Source organism: Mirounga angustirostris, unplaced genomic scaffold (assembly GCF_029215605.1).
Source record: "Mirounga angustirostris isolate CCGP_5_RB_7025 unplaced genomic scaffold, mMirAng1.0.hap1 SCAF_8, whole genome shotgun sequence".
NCBI classification, from domain to species: domain Eukaryota; kingdom Metazoa; phylum Chordata; class Mammalia; order Carnivora; family Phocidae; genus Mirounga; species Mirounga angustirostris.
The window spans coordinates 44890764-44913605 of record NW_026991716.1 but is presented as its reverse complement, the minus strand read 5'-3'; the positions used below and the strand labels follow the sequence as shown (position 1 = coordinate 44913605).

General features: G+C 36.8%; 2 protein-coding genes across 7 annotated transcripts in view; one reads left to right on the top strand and one right to left on the bottom strand.

Annotated features, from left to right (window-relative positions):
- Window positions 1-850: 850 nt before the first annotated feature.
- CENPQ (centromere protein Q) lies at window positions 851-21312 on the bottom strand. Of its 3 annotated transcripts, none has more exons than XM_054505403.2 (9): window positions 21148-21312; window positions 15707-15849; window positions 15003-15051; window positions 13631-13757; window positions 12265-12333; window positions 8275-8404; window positions 2631-2750; window positions 2421-2498; window positions 851-1343 (listed from the first exon to the last, which is right to left on the bottom strand). In XM_054505403.2, the coding sequence occupies exons 2-9, from the start codon at window positions 15806-15808 to the stop codon at window positions 1212-1214; spliced, it is 807 nt and encodes a 268-aa protein (XP_054361378.1). In that variant the 5' UTR covers window positions 15809-15849; window positions 21148-21312; the 3' UTR covers window positions 851-1211. The 3 variants fall into 3 exon arrangements, with proteins under 3 accessions (XP_054361378.1, XP_054361379.1, XP_054361377.1); XM_054505404.2 differs by lacking the exon at window positions 21148-21312 and adding an exon at window positions 20574-20754; XM_054505402.2 differs by lacking the exon at window positions 21148-21312 and adding an exon at window positions 20213-20478.
- Window positions 20783-22842, top strand: part of MMUT (methylmalonyl-CoA mutase) — a 39742-nt gene continuing 37682 nt past the window's right edge. The window contains exon 1 of one of the 4 annotated variants that reach the window (XM_045867002.3): window positions 20783-20923. The gene's annotated coding sequence lies outside the window, so the exon portion shown is untranslated. Of the gene's footprint in view, window positions 21029-22842 lie in introns of all 4 variants that reach the window. The other 3 variants (XM_045867000.3, XM_045867003.3, XM_045867001.3) reach the window with 3 other exon arrangements.

Below are 22842 nucleotides of genomic sequence, written 5' to 3'. Positions count from 1 at the left end.
GAACTGGGGGAGTTAGCTGTATTTACTGAGAGCCTCTCTCAACCTAAGAAGGCTGTTGGGTTTTCCTCTTGAGTTTGGGTGACAGTAGGCAACTTGGCATAATTCAGGGGCTTAACCTTTGACCTTTTTAATCCCTCTAGGATGCAAGCCTGGAAGTGACTGAGGTACCAGTTTCTGAGGGGATCATTAGGGTCCCAACTGGGGTCTTGTGGAGGGACAGCTTGGGCTCCAGTTGGGAATTGGAAGGCACCCAAGGGCTCACCCATGCCCTGGTAATGAAGTTGCTGTTCGTCCCCATATTTTTCAGTGGTGGCCAGGACCCCATGTTTCTCAGCCTCAGAGAGGGTTTGATTTAACAAGAGCATTAGGACATTTTGCAGAATCATTTCTACAAAGGCTGCAAAACAAAATGCTAGTACAGTCTTGTCTAAGCTGCAAAACAGGATGTTAGTACTGTTTTGTCTTAGCTGTCCTGACTCCATGTTTTCTTGTTGAGGACCCTGGCCCTGACTACCTAATTGTCCAACTAACTCCTAACATTATTACAATGAGACAAGGTTTATAGAAAGGGTTTTTTTGGTTTGATTTTTCTTTTAAGGGAATAAATGTGCTTAGGTTCCTTTTAAATAAAAGTATGCTTTGATGACAGTGGAAAATATTGAACATCTAGTCAATAATCCAACCAAAGAAATAAAATGTTCATGCTACCCCCAAAGGTAAAGACACCTGGCAAATCTTAATTATGTCACAAAAAGTCTAGAGGGTTATGTAAAAGAAATAAAGGCATTTGGGGATTTCTCAAGTTCCAGATGACTAGACGAAAATGCAAGTCATGAACTAAAGAATAATAATGATTGCAAACAATTATGTTTTTATGTACTGGGCACTATACACACTTCACATATATTACATTACAGTATCACAGTTCCTCTGCACTAACCAATAAATGAGCTCTATTCAGCCATTATAAATCATTAGACTGTGGCTCAAACAACCAGAGACACAATAGAAATGTGAGTTCCTAGATTTGGCAACTACTAAAAACAGTTTTTAGGACTATATTAGATGCTAATAGATCTACAGAAGCTAATTTTAAGTATATGTTGGAAATAAAACCTGAAGAAGCCTCAGCCTCTGCAGTATCATCATAGGCTAACAGTTTTACAAACTCATAAACATTAAATTAGTACAGAACAGTCTAAAAAAACTCTTTAAGAGGCATCCAGTCTCTTATAAGCTTCTTCGATGAAAGTTAACATATTCCTTGTCTGGGTTGAATTATGGAGAACATCCAAGTCCTTCAGAAGAGCGTTATGGTTTGGAATTAATGTCAAAATTTCTTTCTGTGGGTGTAATAGTACAATTAGTTTAAATTTTTTTTTTAAAACTGAGATATAATTGACATATAACATCATAACATCATATTAGCTTCAGGTACACAACACAATGATGTGATATTTGTGTACACTGCAAAATCACCACCACAATAAGTCTAGTTAACATCTAGATTCTTCTTGTGTTAAAAATTCTTCTTGTGATGTGAACTTTTAAGATTTACTCTCTTAACAACTTTGCAATATACAAGACAGTGTCATTGACTACAGTCACTGTGTTCTACATTACATCCCCAAGACTTTGATTTTATAACTGCAAGTTTGTACCTTTTGACCACATTGACCCATATAAATAGTTCTTAACCTTTTATTATGAGAAATGTCAAATGTATGTTATTTAGAGAGAATGGTACAATAAATCTCAAATACCCATCACCCAAGTTCAGTAATCATCAACTCATTCTTGTTCTTTCCAAACTGTATTATTCTGTTTTACCTCTGTCCATTCCCTTTCCTTTTACCCTAAGTGGACTACAGATAGGACTATTTTAAATTATTTTTGAGAAACTTGAAGACTTTCTACCACTATAAGCATTTACACTATAATAGCTACTGGGAACCTGTGAAAACAGATACCAGTATACAGTCAACTACAAATAACACAACACTATTTCATGAAGAGTTATAGGCCACTGTTAGACGCATAAATAAACTCAACTATTGGAATTTACTTCCAGAAATCTATCCTACAGTTACAACCACACAAATACCTAAAGATACATATACAAGGGTATACTGAGCATTTTATGTAACTGCAACAATCATTTATTTCTACCAGTAATTCACGAATTATAGTGTGATACCTTCATCAATGGAATGTTACAGTTATTGACAAGAACGAGAGATCCACATGAAAGAAGCTCACAAATAAAGATGTTCGAACTATTCTGTCAAGTGAGAAAAACAATGTTGCCTAAAAACTTGTATCTTGGATTTCATTTGTTTTAAAAGAGGAAAAGGACATTATGGTTTTATATATGTGCTTCATAACTGATGATATAGTTGATATGGAAAATTGGCATTTACCTGAAGTGTGGGTGCTTTGAGACTCTTCTGAGAAAGTTCTGGAAGACAGAGTACCCCACTACTATCTATGTGAAACATCTAAAGTAGAAAAAGAACGCTACAGATTATTTCAAAAGGCTGATTTCTCTCTTTTTACATTCAAAGTTGTCTTGCTGAGAGACAAGCATTAAAAAATTTATCCACTCTAGGAATGCATTATTAAACAATTACCTGTTTTACTTTCTTTTCTTCTTCTTCCACCTCACTTGTCAGAACTTGAATTTTGTTCTTTAGGCTCTGAATATTCCCAGTCATTGACTCTACGGTCTCTACTATTTTATCTATTTCTTCCTGAGTGAGAATCAGAAAGTTAATGTTTTAAACTAAATACATTATTAAATGAAACCCAAATAGGTATTAATATACATATACATATTTTTTAAATACCACATATATGGAAACATTTTTGGAAGAAACTGGTAATTTTTTTTTCTTTCACAAAACAGACTTCTGAGAAACTAATTTACCAACATAATAATTCATTATAAGGAAATTTAATTTCCATGGAACAAGGAGATACAACCCACGTACAAGCATATTTCCTCAAAAACTCAGCAAAACTGCTACAATCAGAGATCCTGGAAGACCGGTGAATGTAGCAGAGCCCAAGGACTGATGGCCTAAAAATCTCCTGTGCTTTGTCTATCCATCTCTAAATCACTATATACCCCTGGCAACCACTCATCTTTTTATTCTCCAGTTCTGCCTTTTCTAGCTTATCATATAGTTGCAATCATACAGTATGGGGCCTTTTCAGTTTGGCTTCTTCCACTTATGATTTATAATATGCACTTAAGGTTCCTCCATGTCTCTTAAGGGCCCAATAGCTCATTTCTTTTTAGTGGTGAATAATACTCCATTGTCTGAGGTACCACATTTATTTATCCATTCACCTAATGAAGGACATCTTGGTATTCCAACTTTTGGCGATTATGAATAAAGCTGTCACAAACATCCATGTGCAATATTCAAACATACATGTATAATATACCAAGGAGCATGATTGCTGTATCGTGTGGTAAGAGTAGGTTTCATTTTGTAAGACACTGCCAAACTGTATTCTAAACCGGTTGTACCATTTAGCATTCCCACCAGCTGTGAGAGTTCTTGCTCCACATCCTCATCTGCATTTGTTGTTGTCCATGTTCTAGATTTCGGCCATTCCAGTAAGTGCATATTAAGTCTCCTTTCATCTATAGTTTCCCACTCCAATTTTTTTGGTTCTTTCCAACTGATTTGTACAGGAAACTACATAGTTTGCTTTGCAGAATTTGCCAGTCAGGTTTAACCTATTCCTCAGTCCTGAATTTCCTGTGACTTGGTTTTTGGATTTAGAGTGCTGTCCAATACAAATGTGTGTTACCACATGTATTAGTTTACTGTGCCTGCCAAAACAAACTGCCACACACTTGGTGTCTGAAAACAGAAATTTATTCTCTCTCAGTTCTGGAGAGCAAATGTCCAAAGCAAGGTGTTGGCAAGGCAGTGCTCCCTCTGAAACCTCTGAGGGAGAATCCTCTCTTGCCTCTTCCAGCTTCTGATGGCTATCAGCATTCCTTGTGGCTGCTCACTCCAATTTCTGCATTTTTCACACAGCCTTTTCCTCCATGTCTCCTTCTCTTATTAAGGACATTTTTGTCTCTTTAAGGACACTAGTCTTTGTATTTAGGACCCACCCAAGATAATCCAGGATGATCTCTTGAGATCCTTAATTATATCTGGGAAGACTCTTTCCAAATAAGGGCACATTTGCAGGTTCCAGGGCTAGGACTTGGGGCCACTATTCAACCCACTATAGAGGGAATGAATAACAACAATGAATAAAGAAAACAGTTAATATAATAAGGACTAAAAATTTCCATTGTAGTTAAAAAAAATTATTTTGGTCCATTGCTTTGGTTATCTTCTTTGGGTATGCCTACCATACCTATGCCGTATTTTCTATGCTGAGCTTTTACTTTGTCACTTTTTCTCAACTTTAAAAAAATGTTTCTTTTTGATTCTTAAAATTTTCTCCTTTATTTTACTATTTATTTTAAGCATTTATCTGTTGCATTTGCTTTACTTCTTCTAATTTAGTCTGCATATCTGAAAAGTTTTTTCTTTTACTTCTAATTTTTTCCTGAATTCTGTAGCTTCAGTTTTTAGTATTTCTAATACCGATTTATGATTTTTTTCCATAACCTCTACTGTTTTTCTGAATTTCTTTCAGTTTGCTTAAGAATTAGGTTAGTGTTCATCTGTTTTGTGAACACATGTTTTTGGCATGCTTTTGTTACCTGTGGATTGCTATTTTTTGTCCTTATTTTTATATTTTCTTATGCTAACTCTGGTTATGAAATCCTATGGCTCTGTTCTTTTTTTTTTTTTTTTTTTAAAGATTTTATTTATTTATTTGAGAGAAAGAATGAGAGAGAGAGAGCACATGAGACGGGGGAGGGTCAGAGGGAGAAGCAGACTCCCTGCTGAGCAGGGAGCCCGATGCGGGACTCCATTCTGGGACTCCAGGATCATGACCTGAGCCAAAGGCAGTCGCTCAACTGAGCCACCCAGGCACCCCTATGGCTCTGTTCTTATGCAGAGGTCCATAGGGATTAAAAAATTAAGCCCCAGCAGTTCCTATACCATCTTCTCAGTCTCCGAGACTTTGCTCACCACTGCCTTTTCTGTAGCACCATCACTGAGTGACGGAGCTCAATTAATACAACTTCTGTTACTTATTAGCTGATACAGGTTTTGAAAAGTCACCACCAAGAATAACTCTAGGCTTCTGTGGGAAAAGGCAGTGGTTCTAAGTAAGGCACGTAACAGAAAACTGATGGATACAGACAAGACATACAAATTCCTAGTTCAAAGATTCTAGTAGGCCAGTGAAGAACTCTTATGCCCAAAATGCAAACAGTGCTTCCATTGAGTAACTGGCTGTCAAGCAAGCAAACCATAGACTGTTGTAATGCTGTGATATAAGAAATGTGTATTTGGTCTTCATCTCTGGTTTCTGGCACAGAGCTTCTAAAATCCTTGTAATTTGTTGAGTGATTTGGGTGACAGTGGCATCTTTTGCTATTCATAATAAGCCTCTTTCTGGGGCACCTGAGTGGCTCAGTCGGTTGAGTGTCTGCCTTCGGCTCGGGTCCTGCTATCAAGCCCCATGTTGGGCTCCTTGCTCAGCGGGAGCCTGCTTCTCCCTCTGCCTGATGCTCCCCCTGCTTGTTATCTCTGTCAAATAAATAAATAAAATCTTAAAAAAAAAATACGCCTCTTTCAACCTTACCTGAGTTTATGCTAATGAATGATTCAGAGAGGATGAGGGCTGGTTGCCAGAGCAATCAACCACGTGATTACAGGGTTGGAACTTTCAGCCCCACTCCTTGATCTCTTGAGAAGGGGAGATTTAGTTAATAATCAATTCTGCCTACCTGATGAAGCTTTCATAAAAATTCTAGACACTGGGTTCAGAGAGCTTCCAGGTTAGTGGAACACCTTGGGGCGCTGGTAGGACAACATATTTGAAGAGGCACAGAAGCTGTGTGCCCTTCCCCTATCCCCTGCCCTATGTATCTCTTCCATTTGGCTGTTCTTGAATGTATCCTTCATAAAAAACTGGTAAATAGTAAGTAAAGTGCCTTCCTGAATTCTGTGAGTTATTCTAGCAAATTACTGAACATGAGGAAGGGGTCACGGCAACACCTGATTTATACCTGGTTGGTTAGAAGTACAACTGGCATCTGAAGTGGGGGGCAGGCTTGTGGGACTGAGCCCTTCACCTGTGGGGTCTGCACTAAATCCAGGTACTTAGTGTCAGAATTGGATGAAATTGTAGGACACCTAGCTGGTGTCTCCAGAGAACTGGAAAAGTGCTTCGTGAAAAACCCACACATTTGGTGTCAGAAGTGTTGAGGATAGAAAAAGGTTTTTTTCATTTAACTATATTTATGCTTTTTTCTGGAATACAGAAATGCCCCTCGGTATTACAAAAATCACACTATCATTTACTATCTTTGACTACTTTCAAGTGATTTACATGAGTATTAAATATTAAGATAACTTTGCCATTATCACACTTGAAAACCTTTTAAAATCACCTAAAAAAAAAAAAGCCAAATTCACAAAAAAAGAGTAAGGAAGTGGTTACCAGGGGCTGGGGAGTGGAGAAAATAGGGAGCGGTTAGTAAAAGGTACAAATTTTCAGCTATAAGATGAATAAGTGTGATGATCTAATGTGAAAAACAAGGTCATTATAACCGGTAACACTGTATTGTATACTTAAAATTTGCTGAGAGAGAACTTAAATGTTCTTAACACACACAAAATAAAAAATAAATAATGTGAGGTGATGGATGTGTTAATTTACCAGATGAGGGAATTCTTCACAGTGTGTACATATATCAAATCACTACAGTGTACACTTTGAATATCTTATAATTATAGCCCAATAAAGCTGAAATTAAAAAAAAACCTATGTCAATGACATCCAACTGTTCATTACATGGTGGAACTAGAGTCAGTGCTGAAAATATACTCTTGAAAAGTAGTAACGGGGATAAAAATTCAATATAATCTCACACTAGGAAGAAAGTGAGTTTCTATTTATCATATATGGAATTTATTAATTTATAATATACATAAATTATAATATATGTAACTAATTTATAATATATGTAAATTTGTTGCTCAGAGTCTAATCCACCCAGTGTTATTCTCAATCATATGGAAAAACTGGAATAAATTGTGATTTTTGAATTCTTAGAAATCCTTGGGGATGCATTCCTTGCATAACCTACTACCAACTCTATATTTTCTAAATTGCTAACAAAGACCTAAGGACCATTATCTACAAACTACTTTGAAATGGCTAAGAGATATATGGTCTAATCTAGTTTGGTTTTAATAACTACTTAATAAGCCCTGTAAGTTTGTTTCTCCTAACTGTTCAAGTATCCACTAATTAAAAGCCTGAAGTTAATCATGATACCTAATGTTATCTCCCATTATCTTCCACAAGATAATGATCGAGAATCAGAATCTGCAGTTGGACTAAGATCTGCACTATAACTTTTTTTTTTTTTTTTAAGATTTTATTTATTTATTTGACAGAGAGAGACACAGCAAGAGAGGGAACACAAGCAGGGGGAGTGGGAGAGGGAGAAGCAGGCTCCCCACTGAGCAGAGAGCCCGATGCGGGGCTCGATCCCAGGACCCTGAGATCATGACCTGAGCCAAAGGCAGACGCTTAACGACTGAGCCACCCAGGCGCCCCTGCACTATAACTTTAAGCAATTTGTCTAAGGTTCAGCTAAAAATATGTCTCTTTTCACATTTGTATAATGAGATCATATAGCACAGACCTCCTTAAGTTGTTTTGAGAATTAAGGGATGTAGCTACAAGTGCCTAGAGCAGTACCTAGAACACAGAAAGCCCTCGTTACATGTTAGCCATATGATAATAACAACAACAATAAGGAGTATATGCTCTTCTTGTCAATATGTTTTGAAATTCTTTAGCATTTAGTGATGAGTTCCTATAATTTGATAATCAAGATTAGAAGTTCAGTTAAAGTCAGGTAAAAAAAAAAACAGAACTGCTACTTAATCACTAATATATTAGAAATACTTTTAACTTTAGAGGTTCAAAGTTTAGGTAAGGTTTTTACTCTGACAAAAAAAAAAAAAAAAAAGAAGAATTTAATGAAAACCCTGTTCTAAAATCTAGTATTTACTATTAGGAGAATATCATGATAATTTAAAAAATTTCTTATTCTCTTCCCCTTTCTCCTAACTCTCTAATTATGGACTCCCTGTTCAAATTTCATACCTGCAATAATGCCAGACCTTCTTCATTAGCTCTGTGCTGTGCCCTTTCCATTTTCAGTAGACTTGACACGTTAGTTAAATCATTCAGCTTTTTGGGAGGGACTTTAACGGTTTCACACAGTTGTAGCAATCTTAGGGATAAAAAAAAAAAATTATGTTTACCTTTTTAGAACCATTATTTTATTTTATTTTTTTGTTTTGTTGTGTTTGAAATACTGCTGCCATCTTTTTTCTGTCCTCATATTCCCAAGGGCTATTACATTCTTTTATTAACAGTAGCTAACATTAGCAGTGACACCCATAAAAAGCCATGATACATTATCTTTTAGCCTTTCGATTTATTAAGATTTATCTCAAATCACGGGGCGCCTAAGTTGTTTCATGAAAGGAAAAATTTCTATTTTATACACTTATCAATTTTATTATATATATTTATACAATTTCATTTGTATATATTTTAAAATAAAACTTTCCTTGTATCTTCTGAATGTGTTTCCTAGACTACTATAGCACATAATTCTATCTTTATTGTGAATAGCTGTGTAAGAGATGAAACACTATTCTGTAATGACACTGGACTCTATATTTCAGTTGTCTTAGACAATGTGTCCAATGAAAAGAATCTCTCTATCAGTTACTCTAACAATGGTTTTAAAGATAAGTGAGTCCCACAGAGTTTAAGGCAAATAAAATGTTAAGATTAAAGTGCTTTGTTTAAAAGTACAATCAACACGTCTACGACCCAGCCATTGCACTACTGGGTATCTACCCCAAAGATACAAATGTAGTGAACCGAAGGGGCACCTGCACCCTAATGTTTATAGCAGCAATGTCCACAATAGCCAAACTGTGGAAAGAGCCAAGATGTCCACTGACAGATAAATGAATAAAGAAGATGTGGTATATATATATATATATATATATATTATATATATATATATATATATATACACACAATGGAATATTATGCAACTATCAAAAATTGAAATCTCGCCATTTGCAAAGACCTGGATGGAACTAGAGGGTATTATGCTAAACAAAATAAGTCAATCAGAGAAAGACAAGTATCATATGATCTCACTGATATGTAGAATTTAAGAAAGAAGGCAGAGGATCATAGGGGAAGAGAGGAAAAAATGAAACAAGAAGAAACCAGAGAGGGAGACAAACCATAAGAGACTCTTAATCTTAGGAAACAAACTGAGGGTTGCTGGAGGGGAGGGGGCGGGGATAGGGTGGCTGGGTGATGGTCATTGGGGAGGGTATGTGTTGTGGTGAGCGCTGTGTGTTGTAGAAGACTGATGAATCACAGACCTGTATTCCTGAAACAAATAATACATTATATGTTAATTAAAAAAAAACTGCATACTAGGCAAACTAAAAAAAAAAAGACAATCAACATGAATACTGTGCAATATTAAAGTTAAGAAATCCTCTCTAAATATGTAAAAAAAGGAAAGAATAGAAGAAAAAAATAAAAAGAAAAAAAAACAAATTAAAAACAGAAAAGTTAACAAAACACAACAAGGTTACAAAATTTTCCTTCAAACCAGGTTGATTAGGTCGCCAATGGAAACTAACCTATTACTACCCTCACTGGTAGCAGGGAGCAATACAGCTTTCCTAAAAGCTTGTATTCTTGGATTCCAGGTGGAAGAGATCAAGGAGGAAAATCTAAATTTGGTTACTTCTTGCTAATAGCAACATTTTGGGGTTCTCAAAAACCCAACTACTTAAGATTTGCAGGCATAAATAGTGGAAAACAGAACACATCTTCCTGGGATCTTACTCAAAATATTACTTTTTGTAAAGAAAAAAAGTAGGCAATATAAAACGCACCAATCACAATTTTCATTAAACTGTTGGGATAAACTTCAGTTATCCAGTCATTAGGAAGGACATCACATTTAAGAATAAAAACCTAGGCACCTAGGTGGCTCAGTTGGTTAAGCACCCGAGCCTGGAGTTTGGTTCAGGTCATGATCTCAGGGTCCTGGGATCAAGCCCCCATGTCTGGCTCTGCACTCAGCATGGAGTCTGCTTGGGTTTCTCTCCCTCTGCCCCTATCCTCACTTGCTCTTGATCTCTCTCTCTCTCTCTCTAAAATAAATCTTTAAAAAAAAAAGAATAAAAACCTGTGTGTATAAGTACTCCTAAGAGGAATAAGTTCTTGATTTCTTAACTAAAATAAAGATCCATTTATGAACAATTTCTTCTAAAAGTTTATTAAGTTAATTCTGTGAAAGGGTCACTCACTATTCAACATGTTCTAAATAGTGGTTAGATTTGTAATATTCTTAAAAAATCTTATTAAAATAAAAGTGTAACATAAATACACCCTACTATGTCAAAAACACCTAATCATCATTCATAACAGTTTTCTATAGGGCAGACCTATGATCAGACAAACAAAACAGGGTTGCTAGTCAAACAAAATGGGTTAGCCACTACAGTTTTTAGAGAACATACTTTGGGAAAGTCTGCCCTATAGAAAAATTTTATGAATGATGATTAGGTGTTGTTGACATAGTAGAGTGTATTCATGTTACACTTTTATTTTAATAAGATTTTTTAAGAATCCTGCAAATCTAATTGTACTAAAATATTCTCATTTACACATCAAATAGGACTTACTTGTTTTCTATTAAAAGGCAATAAATAGCTTTTATTATGTATTATCTTATATACTGGCTTTTTAGTACACTCCTTCCTTTTTAATACTAGACTGTCATTCCTGTAAGTAGGTGGCAGGCCTGCTTCTAGCAGTCCTTTTTCTTTCTTTTTTTTTTTTTTTTAAAGATTTTATTTATTTATTTGACAGAGACAGAGACAGCGAGAGCAGGAACACAAGCAGGGGGAGTGGGAGAGGGAGAAGCAGGCCTCCCGCCGAGCAGGGAGCCCGATATGGGGCTCGATCCCAGGACCCCGAGATCATGACCCGAGCCGAAGGCAGTCGCTTAACCAACTGAGCCACCCAGGCGCCCCTCTAGCAGTCCTTTTTCAATCTCTTCAACCTCTCTACAAACTCCCACCCCCAACCACCCTTTCTGTTTTGCTACTATTGTTGAAACTATATTTAAAGTAAGCAGAATTTTTGCTTAGACTTCCCAAGAAGTCTACTAGCTCTAGTTCACTAGACTAAAAACTAGTAAACTAGACTAGACTAGAAATTAGTCTACTAGTTTCAGGCAAACCCAAAACTAAGATGTAGAACATTTTTCTATGAAAAGAAAAAGTTGGGTGCCTGGGTGGCTCAGTCAGTTAAGCGGCTTTGCTTTTGGCTCAGGTCATGATCTCAGGGTCCTGGGATCTACTCAGTGGGGAGTCTGCTTATCCCTCTCCTGCTGCCTCTTCCCCCACTCATGCTCTCTCTCTCAAATAAATAAATACAATCTTCAAAAGAAGAAAAAAAATTCTGTGCAAATAGTAGTTACTGAAAATTATTGGCAGTGGTGTGGCTTTAAGAGCACTTGAAAAGAAACTTCCATTTGTGACTTGCCATAAGATGAAGAGCAGTAATACCATGAAAATCACACTTGCTACTTATGAAAATAATATAATACAACATTGAAGTGAAAACACAGTAATGGAATAAATCTCAGATAAGAATGGTAAACCATTAACTTCAAATTGCTCAAAATGAAGATGGAGTTAAAGCAGACAAAATATTTTTTCAAATCCCACTACAAAAAAATGAACTGTAGAAGCAGGCATTTTGTGATTTTCAGACTTTATTTTTATAAATTCTCTTAACTGACTTCATAACTGCATGCAGCAGTTTAGAATATACATTTCCAAGTCATTCACCTTCTTAAAATTACAACAAAAATAACAACAAAAAACCCCCAAAATCAAAGAAAAACTTTTATATCCCACACATGTCTATTCTGGTAACCTAGAAACAGATTAGACTTCTACTAATTTTATTTTAAATATATTTTTATATTTATTTTATAGTTTATAAAAATATTCTATTGCATAACTACATTACCTTTTCTTCAGATAGTTAAGATGATACTGAACTCGTTCATTTTCTCCAATATTGTTACTCAAAATTGCTCTAGAAAAGAAAAAAAAAGATTGAATAAATACTAGTTTGAAACACAATGAATATAATGTGTTTACTTTTTCTCCCTGCTTTCTTTCAAGTGCCCCTCCTCACTAGCCAGGTAGAATCAATCACTTTTTATTTTTAAAGATTTTATTTATTTATTTATTTGACAGAGAGAGAGAGACAGTGAGAGAGGGAACACAAACAGGGGGAGTGGAAGAGGGAGAAGCAGGCTTCCTGCTGAGCAGGAAGCCCGATGCGGGGCTCGATCCCAGGACTCTGGGATCATGACCTGAGCCGGAGGCAGATCCTTAATGACTGAGCCACCCAGGTGCACCCACTTTTTATTTTATATCAAATACACTTTTTTTTCCCCCATGTTTTATTCCTGATTTTATTGGGAAAGCCTCTAGGATTTTGTCATTATGTATAATACTTGCTGTGGGTTCCAGGTAGACATTCTTTGTCATGTTAAGAAAGCATCCTTACATTTCTGTTCTTTAAAGAGTTTTATTTATTTTTGTTTTGTTTTGTTCTTAAATATGGAATTGGTATTGAATTCAGCAAATGGTTTAAAACAGATATTAAAATATCATATTATGTTTTCCTAATTTAATCTGTTATGTTGTTTTGACAGCTTTCCTAAAGTAATCTTTAGGTTCCTAAACTAAACTCTATTTGTTTAGTGTTAATTATTCTTTAGATATACATTTGGATTCTATTTCTAGTTTAGGAATTCTACATCTATATTATAAGTGAAAGGGGTTTAACAGTATTCAGGGTGTGTGCTTGTATGTACATTCTATTTTTTCAGGTTTTGATATCAGGATTATAATTTTATAAAATGAAAATAGTTTGCCACTATTTTTTGTCTGTTTGTTTCATACATTTATTTATTGAAATACGATTTTAAGCAAAGGTACAATCAAAGTTCTTCTTATTACATTCTATAATTATAATTAATTTAGATGAGTTCAGCTTCTTGATGGCAGAATCCTGTCTTATTTTCTTTGTATCCCCACCATGTTAGCTTATATATAAAGTGTCAATTGGAACTCAACTTCTTAAAGTATCCCTAGTGATAGAACAAGTTTAAAGTTTATAGATAGCAGGTCATGCCACATAGACTTCATTTTTCTTTCATTGATGGAATCCTAAGCTTCTGAAATTAACGACTTCCTGCAAAACACCCTATCACCATAAAATAAATAATGACATTTAAAAGGAAATGTTTCTAAGGAAATATGTTTCTATGGAAAACATATAAGTAGAAATCAAGGATGAAATGCAAAAATTTCATACTTACATTATTACTGAGTCCATCATAGTTTGTAAGTGCTCTCTACTACTCTCTGAAAGAGGCTGCCAGGTTTTTCTCTTGTTGGATGCTATCTTAACCCGTTTTAGATTAGTATGCTCTGTTTGTCTTGTTACTGGTGAAGGAAGAGACTCTGGTCAATCTTGAAATTTTATGTTTTTACTTAAAAAGTGATTCAAGTATAAATTTATTTTAAAAAGCTAATAGAAGTATGAGAACCAAAATATTATAAGACTGCATAAACTATTTAATTTCCTTTTTACTGCACAGACATAATATGCCAGTCATTGAATATGCTTATGCTGTCTAATATTATGTTAACTAAAATATTATTAGCTGATACTGCAGATACAAACCCAAGACAATTCTAAATGATGAAGCAGGCTACAATTATTAGGATTCAATATAAAAGTCTGATTCCCAGAAATGACCTAAATTAAAGAGCTTCATTGAGAAGACTAGAAAGCTATTTCTACCAAATGTTAAATGGCAACTGGAACAAAATACTCAGGGTCTACTTGGTTATTGGTATTGTTCTACTTATAAGAGATAAACAAAGGAGATACACTATTGGCTCATATATAGATTAGTTTTGGAGAGAAGGGAGACTAAGTAATTTTAATTACAGGTACGCAAAGCATTACAAAAGAAAAAGTGCACCATGAACTACGGAAGTATAAAACCAGGGAACCTAGCTTGGTGTTGGTGAGGAGAGAAAGGGAATTCTTAGATGAAGTGATGCCTAAGGAAAGATGACCACTCCATACTAATTTATTACAAACAAAATTAGACAGTAGCCCCAAACTAATCCATGCAATGGTGGTAGGACAGAAGCACATCTGTTTTAAAGAGAAATCAGTAGGGTGTCTATATATCTTAGATCAGTAATAATTCAGATTGTGGGACACTTTGATTTTCTCTAGTTCCTATCAATTTAGAACCTTACACAATATTTTGCTAGAGGCGGTAAGTGAAATTTCAGTTGACTAAAATTACTGACTAACCAGTACTACTTATTCTTGCAAAAATGAGAATGCAGCTGTTTATTACTTTCTTTTGCTTTTTTAAAAAAAGATTTATTTATTTGAGAGAGAGAGAGAGAGAACATACATGGGGTGGGGAGGGAGGGAGAGAGAGTGAAAGTCCCAAGCATACTCCTCGCTGAGCGCAGAGCTGACATGGAGCTGGATCTCACGACCCTGAGCCAAAATCAAGAGTCAGACACTCAACTGACTATGCCACCCAGGAGCCCCTAGTATCTTTTGCTTTTGTACAGCTCATAAACAAGATGCTGAGAATTTTTTTATGAGTACAGACATCTTGAGACAGACAAATTAAACAAGATATAGAAAATAAATACCTTCAGAAGGCAGATGCTTTGGATTTTTATTTTTTGCTATGTTTCTAACCTAGAGAGAAAAACGCACACATAATTAAACATCAGATAAAAAGATACTACCTTTGCAATATATTTGTCATGTATGTTGAAGAGTATTCATATATCTTCTGGCTAGATAGAAAAAGTATATTGCTACTTCTACAGAGAAAGAATATGTTAAAGAAATCATTAGTCATTTTGCCTATGAAATAGTCTTACATACTTTACCTGCAAAAAACATAGGCACTGCCTAATATAGGATAAATCACAACAGAATTTTTACATTTTAAATATTCTTTTGTAAGAGAGGGGCAAAATTATGGTAGAAAGAAGCTAATTCCTCCCAAGGTAATTTTTCTCTGTTAATAAAAATCTCTTTCACCAACTGACAGATTTTAAGTAAAGCGTACACACTTTACTCCTAGTCTTCACATTCAAACACCTTAGCAATGTCCCAGGACCCCCTCCTCAACAAAGAATTCTCTGATCAGTATCTTTAGAAATTGAAATAAACAATTTTCATCTGAGAATTTTTACAAATTATGTTGCAACAACTCCCACATAATGATATGAATTATTATAACTTGTACTCAAACTGACCTTTAGTCTTCACATACTCCTTTACATAGAACAAATGACATTTTTAATCAAAAAGTTCTGAATGATAAACTCAATATTTTCATTACCTTTTTCTCTGGTAACTCCATTTCCTCATCATCATTTTTTCTTTTTGGGTTTCTTTTTAACTGTTGAGACCTTTTCTTGGAAGAACTTGCTTTGCTAGACATCTTAATCTAAACAGAACAATTGTAACAGTGCTTCAAAAAATCTGTGAAGATAAAAAGGACACAAAAATAAGCTTAAGCTTGCAGAATATTTTGTTAAAAAGAACTACCTATAGGGACGCCTGGGTGGCTCAGCCGGTTAAGCGTCTGCCTTCGGCTCAGGTCATGATCCCAGGGTCCTGGGATCGAGTCCCACATCGCCTCCTTGCTCGGCGGGGAGACTGCTTCTCCCTCTGCCTGCCACTCCCCCTGCTTGTGCTCACTCTCTCTCTCCGATAAAAAAAAGAAAAAAGAACTACCTATAAATGTTCCAAGTTTGCTTTAAAAAAATCATAATGAAAGTTTTGGGGAAGTATTGTTTTTAGAACACTTAAACATATTTTAAAACAAGTAACACTGATTATTATTGAAGTATGTATCTAATTCAGTTTCATTCCTAGAAATTTCTATTTTTATGGCTTTAAAAAAATCATGTGAAAGTGCTTTTGCATCTCTTACTTTATACTCCACCATACAATAACATTATCTCCATGTTTAGACCCAAGAAAATGGAAATATAAAGTATTAAATTGTTTTACTCTGGTCACAGATAATATTAATTTGAAGAGTAATACTCAGGGCTTCTTATTTTAAGCCTAATGGATTTCTCATTCGACTTATGCCAAAGATGAAAGGAGATAATCTTTAGGGTCCATACTATGAATCTATGCTGTGGAAATTCAAGTGAAAAAGTCACTCATAAGGATTTAAGCTACAACTCTGCCTGAGCTATTTGCATTTTAAAAAAGCTCAGTAGTATAATGATTATTCTGTCCTTCCACAAATTACAAAACAGACACAGGAGTGTGGATGATTTCGATGACAAAATTTAAGTCCTTTATCACCAAATAGTCCTTTATCACCAAACTCATTACTGTTAAAAGGAACAGAGGAATAGAATGTTTATTCTTGCTTTAGGCCATAAGGAGTAGATAGCTTAGAAGTTAGGTACAGTATACATAGAGGAGTGTGTGTGTGTGTGTGTGTGTGTATGTATGTACAGGCATACCTCAGAGATACTGCAGGTTCCATTCTAGATGACAGCTAAAGCGAATATTGCAATAAAGTAAGTCAAATGAAATTTTTGGTTTCATTTGCATGTAAAAGTTATGTTTACGTTATAATGTAGTCTATTAAGTGTGCAATAGTATTATATCTAAAAAAACAATGTACATACCTTAATTAAAACAGCTTTATGGTTGAAAAATGCTAACTATCATCTGAGCTTTCAGCAAGTCAATCACTGATCACAGATCACCCTAACAAATATAATAATAATGGAAGAGTTTGAAATCTTGCAAGAATTCCCAAAATGTAACAGACAGAAAGTGAGCAAATGCTGTTGGAAACATGGAGCCAAAAGACTTGCTGAAGTGGGATTGCCACAAACCTTCAGTCTGTAAAAAACACAGTATCTGTGAAGCACGATAAAAATGAGGTATGCCCATATACACATACATACATATATGTAGTTTATACATCTTATTTATATATATATAAATGTTTTCTAGGCATATACAGCTAGATACATACCAGTCACCATTCCTTTTCTAAAAATTCAGAGTTAAATAGATTAATAGTTTATATATGCAGATTGAGAGACAATAAAGGAGTTACTTTGGATAAATCTATTTCTTCAAATTTTAAAAGGTAAAGGTTCAAGCTTTTTTTTCAGTAAGATTAACAAAAATGGAGGGAAATAATTAATTGAAAGATCACCACTATACTTGGGGACTACATGTAAGATCAGTTACAAAAAGCTCTGGTAAATTACACTTTACCCTGCTCTTGAACAATGTGGTACTCTACACCCAGTTAGTGTTAGATTCCTGAGATGCCTAATTCTTTCAACGTGACATCCATGCCCTTATCCTTCCCCGACTTAAAAACCAATCCACATGACAGTTTCACTTGTGGGCCTCTCCTGGAAGGGTTACGATACATATAGCAGTACAGGTTTTTCAATGAAGAAGGTGAGGGAGCAAGTGAGGGCTGAAATTTAGTCCTCACTCCATTTGGTAAATTAAAAATGGTGCAAATTCCTTCTTACTCCTGTTATTGAGAGATGGAGTCTATGTCCCTTTATCTTAAATCTTGGCAGACTCTGTAGCTGTTTGAGCAGTAGAATATGGTGGAAATGATTCTGTACTAGTTTACTGGCCTAAACATGAAAAGACCGGCAGCTGCAACATCGTCATGTTTGAAATATTTGCTCTTGGAACCCAGCTACCATGCTATGAGGAATGCCAACATGGAGAGGAACTGAAAGCCCCAGGCAAAAGCCCCAGCTGAACTCCCAACCAATAGCCAGTACCAACTTGCCAGCCTGGTACATGTACCTGAGCCAATATGCTGCAGCTGACCCTGCATGGAAAAGACATGAGTCAGCCCTACCAAGTTGTTTCTGATCCCGAATTCTGGAACAAATAAATAATTTTTTTAATTAAAAAAAATTTAAAAATCCTTCCCCAATACCTACTACACAACATCCAACTCTACCATGTCATTTATAGTTCTTAAAAATCTAGCCCTGCCTAGCTTTCCATACTTCTCTCCCACTACTCCTTATAAGACTCTCTCTAGCTAGATTTGATGATTTCCCAAACACACTTTGAGTAATGCATACACTATGCCCTCCACCCGAGCTGCTCTCCTCTCCTGTCTCTGCCCACCCTCCCAGAGCATGAGCCACCTGCTCTTCATGCCTCCTAACCACTCCACTCCACTCTAAAAGTCTGTGGGCGCTTCTGGTGTCTAACTCTCAGCTGGCACTTATTCATAGTTTGGTTCTATTAATCGGTTTTTCTTGATATTCTTTATTCAAAAACATGTAATTTAGTGCTACTTCAAATTTGACTCACAAACTACTATAGTGCCTTTAAATATAGAAACTGACAATATTCATTTAGAAACTTTTATCATAATTTGGCAAAAATTTTATGTTGAATCTGATCATAAAATAATTGGCTTTTTTTCTTTTTAAATGCCATTTTCCCAGTAATTTGTTAAAAAAAACACAACAACCCACCACCTTCTTTTTTAGAGATGTTTTAGGTTCACAGCAAAATCAAGCAGCAAGTATAGAGAGTTCCCATATACCCGCTGTACCTCCAGCTTTCTCCACTACCAACATCCCACACCAGAGTGGTATATTTGCCATAATTCATGAACTCCCACTGACATATCCTATCACCCAAAGTCTGTATTTTACAGTAGGGTTCATTCTTGGTGTTATATACTCTATGGGTTTGACTAGTAATTAATTTTTGGTTGTACTGTACGAAAGAATCAGTTGCAGCTGATTAAAAATTAAAAAAAAAAAGCTGTTTCTTTACTAGCGGCAATACGAGCTGCACCATTTTCACTGATACCTACTTAAGCCAATAAACCATAGCACAAAAAGTTTCTAAAGCTCGTTACTATCAACATTTTGGATGGAGTAACTCTTTGTTGTGAGGGCTGTCCCATGAACTGTATTCTGGTCTTTAGTTGCTAGTACCCTCCCTTCCCCAAGGTGTGACAACCAAAACTGTCCCCAGACATTATTAAATGTCTCCTGGTGTGAAGGTACCTCAGACTGAGAACCACTGCCAAGAGCAAGTCAGGAATAAAGATGAATGGCCTGGTTCCAAATCCTGGCTCTGCCATTTAACTAGCTGTACAACCTCAGGCAAGTAAATTTGTTCAATTCCCCACTGGTAGAATGGGTTAAAGTTAAAAGCACCAACATTAAAGGCTTTTGTGAAGCTAAAATTTTGTACAGAATACGTAAAGTGCCTAGAACAATACTTGGGACATAGTAAGAATTCAATAAATAAGTCACAATGTTCTATCACTACTGGGCCAGTTGTAAAGGAACTAGAATAGAAACTTTAATGTAAATGTAAAATGAATAGAAATTTTGCCCTGCTTTAGATCCACAGGAAACCATAGCCCAGTGACAGTGGGTAGAGACAGATATGAAAACAATTACTATAAAATTATGTATCATGTGACAAAAATTATAAAACAAAAATGAGTGGATGATTCAAATTGATGTGTATGCGTGTGTCTGGGGGGGAATGATATACGGTATTCAGAAAAAAAAAAAAAGTAACATGGTAATTACATTTTGAAATATTTAGCCAGAAGGATCGGGAATGAAGTATTTAAGAGAAAGCAGCAAAAGCCTGATGGCAGAACAGTTGGAAAGAAACTGGTCCGTTCGGGCACAGGGAAAATTCAGCGAGACTTGAATGTGTATGGGAGTAAGGGACAGAAACAAGATTGGAACAGTAGTTTGCGGCCAGACTATATACTACAGTGAAGAATTTACTCCTTATTCCGTAGGAAACAGGGAGGCATCCTAACTTGTCTTATTTTTCTTACCGGTTTGCTGAAATTCGTGGGAACCAAGTCTCTCAATCTAGGCCTCAGTGTAAGCACACGGGGCAAGCGCCAAGTCTGGCGAAACACAAATAACGCAATGTTTACCTCCTGACAAAGGCCTCGGGACTGCAACGCTGCCGGCCGCAGTTACGTCAATGCCCAAAGACACTAATCTCTAAGGCTGCACTTCGCACCACTATGGGCCACGGGAGATTAAGGAAAAAGAACTAGGATGAAGATGAATTGGGGAAAGGAGGGCGGAACCCAGGAACCAGGTGCGGCTTCACTACATCCTAGCAAATCAAATATTTCAATCCTTGGCCCCGAAGGGCAGATACGGAAAATCCATCTGGAAAATCACCTCACGCTCCTGAGATACAAGCCGCGGAGTCTGCCACAATCGCTTTGGCCGCAAAACTCGCGCCGCAAGATGGATCCACCAGCGGTTTAAAAGCTTTCACTGATCACCGACGACACCCCTTCAATCCTCCAGGGAGCCACTGCCAGAGCAATTCGCGCCCAAACCTTTGAAAAACAGAGGAGGCCCGGAAGTGGGCGGGTAGAAGCCGGAAATGCGGGTGGAAGAGGCGGGCATCTTGGTACAGTCCTAACGTCATCAAAAGCGCGCCCACGGGAGCGCGATGAGATTGGCTGCAGGGAGGGCGGTGTCGGTCTACGCCCCCTGCCTTCTCCAGCTGGCTTTTGCGCAAGGTCAGTGAGGGCTTCGGCTGTGTGGACCTCTGGCTGTCAGGGCTTGGAGCTCCGAAGCCCAGCCGCCCTCTCCACAGCCGAGGTCAGAGACAGGCCGGCCAGTGAGTAAGACTGCACGTCGAGATACGTCAGCCTTTCAACTCCTCCATTCTTCTGGCTCCTCTCTCCCCACTTACCCCGTCCTCTGAGCCTGTCCTTTTTCTCTTCCCACCTTCCTTATTTACCTTCCCACTATGACGGCACCCTGCTCTCCTCTGCCTTCTCCTTGGGTTTAGATTCTCCACCGACCTCTCACTTTCAGCGTGGTGTGTGGGAGTTAGGAGGTCCTGCTGGAAAGAAGGTGCTTGTTCGCCTCAGAGGCCATGTCGCCATCTTCCCTGGCCACCCGAGCACCCCGAGGTTCCGCTAGGCAGAGGGCGCTTGCAAGATGACGCGGGGGTGCTCTGGCTCCACAGCTGCCTCCCCTCTAGGCTGCGGCTCTTGTTACTGTGAGGTTTTTTTTGTAAGAGGTGGCAGGACTGAAGGTGACTTTCTGTATACAGGTGGCGGTGAGGGTGAGAGGTGAAATAGGAAAGACAGGTCTAAATTGATACAAAACTGTAAATTCCTAACTTGTTCTGTTTGATCTTGAAAGAGAGCAAGATGTCGTCATCTCCAACCCAAATTGGCTGAACATCGGAGGTGGCTAGCCTTTCCTGCAGTATTAATGTGAAACCACATTATTTGAAAAGTTATTTGATTCAGAACTGTGGGTATTTTACGCATATTTTGGGGGGCTGTGGGGGTGGGCTTCATCATTATTCTTTAACACATTCTAATCGTCAGTAACATATTTGTTTTACATTTTGCTTCCTTGGATGCTTGAAGCATCTTCATGGATCTTCTGAGAAAATTGAAGTGCTGTTGCCATCAGCAGTAGTTGTGTTCTTATCTAAAAATGCTGTCTGTTTTCAGCCTTTACCAATTTGCCATGTGATTTTCTGGAAGTCACCTAATAGAGGGCTCTTTCCTATCGTTTGTCCAGGTTTGGGGAACCAGTATTTTATGTCAATGAGTGTGATATGTCCTGTCTACAAATCTAGACTCAGGCAGTTTTCAGGTTACCTTTTATATCTTTACTACTGTAATGGTTCAGTCATAAATTAATTATTTTTCTCACCTACTTTTTAAGCTAGTACATGTAGTTTATGCTTGCAAGAAGATGGATGACAAGGACCCCATGGATATGATAGGATAAAAATCATAGTAGCTTTAAAAGAATAATGGGAATTGTTTTGTTGTATTTCTGTTTAGAGTTTGTTCTATGTACTTTTTACCCAGTTGAACATATTGCATTTACAATGTTTTATCCTCTTTCACGGAATACTTTTTTGAGCCTATTTCCTTTTTAAAGAAACTAAGCATAACATATTTTAAGTTTGACTTGTGTATAATATATTTACAGATAAATGCACATATCACAATTGTACAGTTTGACGAATTTCCACAAACTGAGTACCTCTTTATAATTAGTGTTTGGAGCAAGACCATCACCCCAAAGCTCCTCTTGCTCCCTTTCTGTCCTAGCCACCATAAATAACCACTCTTCTGACTTCTAACATTAAAGATTAGTTTTGTGTATTTCCTATATATGTATGTATATGTGTATATATATATATTTAAGATTTTATTTATTGGACAGAGAGAAAGAGCACAAGCAGGGAGAGCTGCAGGCAGAGGGAGAGGGAGAAGCAGGCTTCCTGATGAGCAGGGAGCCCGATGTGGGGCTCGATCCCAGAACCCTGGGATCATGACCTGAGTCGAAGGCAGACGCTTAACCGACTGAGCCACCCAGGTGCCCCCTCTAAATATATTTTAATAGCTACATGATATTCTATCACTTGTATGTACTATTCACTTATTCCTACATTGTTAGACAT

What these genes read in the sequence shown, in the direction of transcription:
- CENPQ (XM_054505403.2), bottom strand. Translation starts at nt 15,808, where the DNA reads ATGTCTAGCAAAGCAAGTTCTTCCAAGAAAAGGTCTCAACAGTTAAAA. An exon ending in AAAGCATCTGCCTTCTGAAG is followed by an intron (nt 13,758 to 15,002) that starts GTATTTATTTTC and finishes TTCCTTCACCAG; the next exon opens with TAACAAGACAAACAGAGCAT. An exon ending in AAGAAAAGAAAGTAAAACAG is followed by an intron (nt 2,499 to 2,630) that starts GTAATTGTTTAA and finishes TTTCTACTTTAG; the next exon opens with ATGTTTCACATAGATAGTAG.